The 6,913-nt window shown below is 36.7% G+C and overlaps 2 protein-coding genes across 3 annotated transcripts; one reads left to right on the forward strand and one right to left on the reverse strand.

Moving 5' to 3' along the window:
* The first annotated feature begins 924 nt into the window (after nt 1–924).
* LOC131150768 (large ribosomal subunit protein eL22y-like) lies at nt 925–3,007 on the forward strand. Of its 2 annotated transcripts, none has more exons than XM_058101708.1 (3): nt 925–1,086; nt 1,158–1,415; nt 2,680–3,007. In XM_058101708.1, exons 2-3 carry the CDS (start codon nt 1,180–1,182, stop codon nt 2,822–2,824), a joined length of 381 nt encoding a protein of 126 aa, XP_057957691.1. In that variant the 5' UTR covers nt 925–1,086; nt 1,158–1,179; the 3' UTR covers nt 2,825–3,007. The 2 variants fall into 2 exon arrangements, with proteins under 2 accessions (XP_057957691.1, XP_057957690.1); XM_058101707.1 differs by having other exon boundaries at nt 939–1,086; nt 1,163–1,415.
* Nucleotides 3,008–4,049: 1,042 nt separating this feature from the next.
* LOC131150767 (probable 3-ketoacyl-CoA synthase 21) lies at nt 4,050–5,631 on the reverse strand. The gene has a single exon (XM_058101706.1). It carries the CDS (start codon nt 5,521–5,523, stop codon nt 4,147–4,149), a length of 1,377 nt encoding a protein of 458 aa, XP_057957689.1. The 5' UTR covers nt 5,524–5,631; the 3' UTR covers nt 4,050–4,146.
* Between the last annotated feature and the right edge of the window lie 1,282 nt (nt 5,632–6,913).

Raw genomic sequence — 6,913 nt, forward strand, 5'->3', positions numbered from 1 at the left:
CTTCTGACCCACCCAAACGACAACAAATCGGACAGATGAAAACATTGTTGCCCGATGCTCACCCATTGATGCATATATGATAATTCACTAACTACAAGTAGGAAATCGAATTTGAGACCTTGGGGTCATTAAAGTTCAACTTCATCCTTACCACTTGATAAATCTAGATAGGTTTTGGAAGAGGATTTTAATAGAAAGGAGTTTAGCTTATCCTCTCATAAATTACTAGGTAAGTTATGATAAAACAACATGTCTACTATTTGATAACTAAAATGTGAATAATCTTATATTTCATCACTATGAGTCTCAGATTCAACTTGATCTGGGGTATCTTAAAATTTGATAAGCTGAAAGTACAAATTCATAATGGAATCTGTAAGTGATCAAGAAGTAAAAAAATGTTCAATACTTGATTAGTAAAATCAATTTCTTTCCTAACTCTACTATAAGGATACTATCAAATAGTGTTTAACTAGAAAAGGTAATTCTACTTCAATATTTGCTTATAACAACTTTAGGAGCAAAAATTCAAAAGTGCAACGGGTTTCAATTGTTTGGGTAAAAACAAATATCCCAAGATATTGTTTCATAAGTTGGTTATCTGCTATTTATATGGTCCCACACTAGTAAGATTGGTTGCTTGGGATAAAATTGACAATAGTATATGTCAGTCAAGTAAGATTGAAAATAAAACAATGTACTATTGATTTTTTGGAGAAGTCAAATTTATCTAAGTATATGCGGTGAATGGAGACTGTTGAGGCCATTAGTGATCAGAATATGTATCAAACATGAGCATGCTTTATCAAAGATGTTAAACAAAAAGAGACAAGTTACTCTTGTGTAGGTTTCACCGGTTTGTTATACTTACAAAATGAGAAATGATTTTATCTATAAGAACACAACTCCTAATATATATTAGCTATATAAAGAAACAAAACACCAAACAAAATAAAAAATAAAAAATACGGGCCCTTTAATTTTAACCCATCGCTCTCGCCATATAAAATTGAGGCCCTAAAACCCTAATTTCTCTCCAGCATTTGGTTCTCGACTCTCGAAGTCAAAACCCTACCATCGAGACCAGTAAGTCTCCTCTCTGTGTGAGTTTCGCTTTGTGTGCTGTAGCTGTTTTTGTTCATATTGATATATTGCAGAACAGAACAGAAGGTGCTGAGGATGAGTAGAGGCATCGCGCCGGGTGGGCCCAAGGGGGGCAAGAGGAAGGGAGCGACGTTCACGATCGACTGTGCGAAGCCGGTGGAGGATAAGATCATGGACATTGCCGCTCTGGAGAAGTTTCTCCAGGAGAGGATCAAGGTCGGCGGAAAGCCCGGCGCTCTCGGTGACTCCATCACCGTCGCACGGGAAAAGCACAAGATCACCGTCGTCTCCGACAGCAACTTCTCTAAGCGGTAATGATAAGTGCTTTTTTATTGCTCCCGTAAGTGCTTCCGCTCCGGCTTTTGAGCATGAAAAATTTTCTGTTTATTTGTTGCTGTTGTGTGAACCCTGCTGCCAATGCGGGTACAGTGGCAATTCTTCTTATTGATTAGGAATCTTGTACATGAAAAGTCCGCAGTGCTCTATAGATTGTGGGTTTGAAATAACATTGTGTTTGGGAGCATGGAGATGAATCTTAGGATTTGGATTTGTGTGGAATTCAGCAGAATGCAATACAAAGTTGCGTTGTGTTTTATTCAAATCCAGTAATCCACAATTGTAAAATATGAAGCTCGAAGCCGTGACACACTCAGAAATTTTCTTCGGTGGGGGCACAGTTTATGCACGCGGATTAGGCATAAAAGAATTTGAAGAAATATGTGCATTGGTTTGTAAGGAAAATTGGAATTGTGCATTGAATAGCCCAATATTTTGCATTAGTTTAGGGATAAATATAATTTTAATGGGGAATTTGTACAATTAACTGAAGAACACAATTTTTTATTTCTGAAATTCCAGATGGGGCATGGGGGAGTTAGCATACCTTTTTCCCACCTAAAATGAAATGACAAATATTTATGCGATTTTAACTATGAGAAGAATAAAATGGTTTGGATCTGTTCATTTGGCTATATTAGTTTGTTTTGGAATATACTTGGCTTCTCAAATGAAGGGTCAAACTTGTTTGCAATTATATATCTTTGATGTGTAAGCACATTAGTAGGTGACAACACCTTATCTCTTTGCTTATCAGTATTTTTGGCGACCTTTGCTAGCATTTGGTTATTTTATTGAGCAAGTGTTCTGTACAGATTGCTTTTCTTGCTACTACAGTTGTGTTGTAATTAATCTTTGAATCATTATAAACAGGGTACAGAATTATTAAACAAGTTCTCTTGTACTGGGAGCTCTTATATTATCATTTTTTTTGGCTTTGCACCTTTGTCTTCATGTGCAAGCACTAACAATGAGATGAAATGTTCTTGTTTTTTTGTGTTACAAAATACTAGATATTTATTTCTCATTTTCTCTTGCGTGATCCTTTTATATTCATAGTTATTGCACTCTATAGATGTTGTAGTTGCTGTTATATTTACTAATGCTGGAATTTTATATGCCTCCCTGAAAACAAGAATGGTTTCTTTTGAGTTTTTAACTTATTATTCTAAGCTTATTTTTATTATCTTTGTGCTTTTGCATTACATGCTCATCAGTTCATGGACTCTTGTTTTGCAGCTATTTGAAGTACTTGACAAAGAAATTCTTGAAGAAGCATGAAGTGCGGGATTGGCTTCGGGTTATTGCTTCCAACAAGGACCGTAATGTTTATGAACTGCGGTACTTTAACATTGCTGAGAATGAGGCTGAAGATGAAGACTGAAGTTCTGGACCAGTATTTAATCTTAAGGGCTCTTTGTCTTATTTGTTGCTTCTCTTATGGTAAAATCTTCTTTACATACTTCATTTTGTTATGATTTCTTTTGTACTTTTTGGAATCAAAAACTTGAAACTTCATTTATAGTTCAGCTAACGACAATGAATCTGCCTTACCTTATTGCTATTATGCGACACCTTGTGTTTTGCTTTGCTATCTTCATGTTTAACTCCTTGCTCTTGAGGAGCTGAGGATGTGCAATTGAATTTTATGTGTCATCTCTTTGATAATTTCCAAAGTTTTGCCTTATTGGTGGACGAGGTGATGGCATCATATCCAACTCATGTATCAGTTGAAGTTGAACACATCATCTCATTTAATCATTTAAAGGACTTTGAAAACCTTATTACTAGGCTGAACACATCATGGTCAACTCAATCATGTGCTTAACCACCCATATTGATGTAACTAGGGCTGAAAACAAGTGAGCCGAGCTTATCGTGCTCAGGCTTGTTTACTAAATTTTCAATTAAGCTTGAGTATACTTTCTCGAGCTTCTTCATTATGCCAATGAATGAGCTGAATGAGCCCATATTAAGCTGAGTAACTGCTTTGTTCATGGAAACTCACACTGTGAGTGTTGAGAGGTTCTTAGGGTTATTTTATAAGAAAAAGGTGAAAAGGGGCTCTTACTACCATTGCCTTAGGGTTTCTTTCCCCTGCCAGTCTATTCACATTGAGCCTTGACCTTATCACTGAATTCAGGTTATCAAGTTTAGACTAAACAAGCCCATGCCCAATCATTCCTAATTTCTAGGCTAAATTAGTTCGTGACAATGCAAGTTTTGAACCTAACTTGAACCTGTCAGCAAGCCTATTCTAAGCCTATTAAACGAGCCGAATCAAGTGTGTGACCTAGCTGCTCATGGGCCAAAACAAGTCAAGCAAGCGAAGCCTTTTGACGTGTGTAGGTTCAACTCATTTATTAGATGAGCCTTGAAATTGGGCTTGGAAATTACTCATTTATAAATAAACAAGCTTGGATTAGCTCTTATTGAGCTGAGCTCCCAAGCCACTTGTGAGCAGCTTGGTTGGTTTGTAACCCTAGATGCAACACTACCAACACATTAAAATGTTTACGTGCATGTGTGCGCGTGCGCGTGTATGTTTGAGAGAGATTACACCACTATGTAAATTTTGTGTATTTATTTTTCTTATTTGGCACTTTCTGTAAATTGGAAATGTATAAAATTAAGAAATATTACATTTTGGCTACTACAAATAGAAAATGTTGCAATGCATAACATGTGGTTGCTGAATTATTCTTCTTAACTAATCTTCACAATATCTGGTAGGTCTACAGGATATGAGTGAATCCTATCTCTCCATGCATTGGCTACCTTAGGCTCCGGAGTGTTAATACATATCCATACTGCACTGTTACACTTGAATCCACTCCCAAAAGAAATTTGCCAAACCCTGTCACCCCTTCTCATCCTACCTTTGGCCTCTATGTAACAAAGTTCATACCAAACAGAAGAAGATGAAGTATTTCCAAACCTATGTAGAGTCATCTTAGAGGCCTCAACATCATTTATCCTCAACTGAAGATTTTTTTCCATTGCCTGGATAACAGCTCTGCCTCCTGCATGTATGCAAAAATGCTCAAAAGCTTTTCTGAAATTGGGCATGTAGATGCTTGCCTTGCTTGAAATCTGTACATGCTGGCAAACTATGGACATACCATACCAAAATTGTTCTGAAATTGGCAAAACTAGTGGGCCCAATGAGATCATATTTGCCTTTAGGGCATCCCCAGCCACTTTCAGTATGCTCTTTGATATTGATACCCCGGTTTTATCTTCCAAGTCGGCATCCTGAAAGACACAAGCATAAGATTGATCATCCTGTGCTTTGGTTGTTCTTACAAGGTGTTTTAGTTCATACTTTGCGGTCTTCCTGTCTTCATTTCGGCTGGACATCAATATGGCTGCACCCCCCATTCGGAAGAGGCATTGGGGTAACAACATGGAGCGTATCTTACCAGTGTACCAATTTAGATTTAGGACTTCTGTGCTCACAATTAGAGCCAAAGAGCTCTGATGAACCCTCATCAAATCTTTGGCTAGACCAACAGACACAATTCCAGCACTGCAACCCATGCCCGAAAGGTTAAAACTCTTGATGTTGCTCCTCATCCTAAACTTACTGACTATCATTGCACTGAGGGAAGGTGTAGGAGAAAACACACTACTATTCAAGATCAATATATCTATGCTTTGTGGGTTTATGTTGTTTTCCTTCAACAGATTTTCAACCACAGAGAAGATTACAGTAGTAGCCTCCTCTTTGGCAAACGAGAGTGATTTTCTAATAGGTAGCTGGCTGAGTGAAGGAGGAACACAAGTTTCCCCACTGAATCCCGATTTCTCTAGGATCTTCATTTGGAAAGCAATGCTGTCAGGGTCGAACTGGTTGTCAAGAAAGACATGCTCCAAGAACATGGACATGGGTATCCGATAAGAATCCGGTGCTCGGTAGCAAGTGAAGTCCAGTAAGTAGATTCTGGCCTTTCTCCTGCATAGAAGATATAGGAGGATACATATGGCTGCAAGTCCTGTGATCAGAACTAGTAATTGATGTTGTGTGATTTGAAGCATGAGATTTGGCAGGCTGAAAATATTATCTTGTGGACTTGTAGCCATGAAGATATAAAAATAAGAGGGGTGAGGGGAGAGTGGTGGGGGGTTTGTCTCTCTGCTTTTTCTTATTTAGCACATACAAAGAAGTAAAGATGGGGTGGGAGATGTAGAGGCAATTGCTTGAAATTGGGGGCTGGGAGGGGATTGGCACCATAGGAGGAGAGAGATGTTGAGAGGGAAAGTAAAGAGGTGGAAAATGTGGGTAGGGCGGTGAGCATCCATCCCTTTCGTGCTTGGTCTGCAGTAATGAAGTTGTGAACGCAAGGGGATACCTTTGTGTCATTAACTGGAAATTTACTTGGTTAAGTGTTGAATTTTGTTCTCATCTACTTACATAGTACCTAAAATATCTTCTTACTTTCCATATAGGCCTTGGAAATGCTAGGACATTTTAGCAGTTATTTGAAACTTGATAGGAGGGTAGGCCTTGGTTTTTGGGCCAACAGTATGGTTGCTCCACGGTTCGAATTTAATGAAACAGTCTCTTTACATGAAAGTAGGGCTAGACTCTGTATATGTTGCAACGACCTGCAATGACCTGCTGCCTATGTACACATAGCGGTTGGTCTGGGGACGTTTTTAGTTAAAGTTGTGTTGGGGAGAATGAATTTTAGACTTTGAATTTAAATTTAGGTAGATTTGGATAAATTTTAATATATTTTTATATTATTTTAAATTCAAAACCTCTCCAAACATAAGATAAAAGTTTTTGAAATGATAAATTGAAGTAATTTTTCACAGTTAAATAATCACTGATCTAACCAATCAATGCTTTTCTAGAGTCCATTCTCAATTTGGGATTTTAAAATCATGTTTTTAACAAACCCTAGGTGATTCAGAGAACACAAGATTTCTGAAAGAAGCTATAGATATGATGTACATTTGAAATTTTGATCTGTTATCTTCTTCCATGGACGTTTGCAAGTAGGAGAATCCGCTTTTCATTTCCTGAAATAGCTTTACACAAATATGGGTTGAATGTTAAAAAAAAATGTTTGATAATATTTAACTAATTAGTATTAACTAAAATAATTTTAAATAAAAAAAATTGTATGTAATCATATTTTGTCCAACAATTAATGCCGACTCATTCTGATAATAAGTCAATGTTGAAGACACTTAAAAGAACAAAATTAATAAAAATTATAGGAATATAAAATAAAAAAAATAAATATCGATGATAGAAGAGATTAAAAACATTGGATCCATACGTCCAAGTTTTATTTAAATAGAAGAATTAGTGATAAGAAAAGATTTTATACACCTCATAACTAACTTTGCAATTCCTCATGCTCCCGTTTGAAATTTAGAAAATATTAGAGAAAGGAAAGAAAAATATAAAGAAATTTTCATTTTTATGTTTGGTTATCAAGAAAAAAATAAGAAAGAAAAT

The sequence above is a fragment of the Malania oleifera genome, chromosome 3 (assembly GCF_029873635.1).
Source record: "Malania oleifera isolate guangnan ecotype guangnan chromosome 3, ASM2987363v1, whole genome shotgun sequence".
Classification (NCBI taxonomy): domain Eukaryota; kingdom Viridiplantae; phylum Streptophyta; class Magnoliopsida; order Santalales; family Ximeniaceae; genus Malania; species Malania oleifera.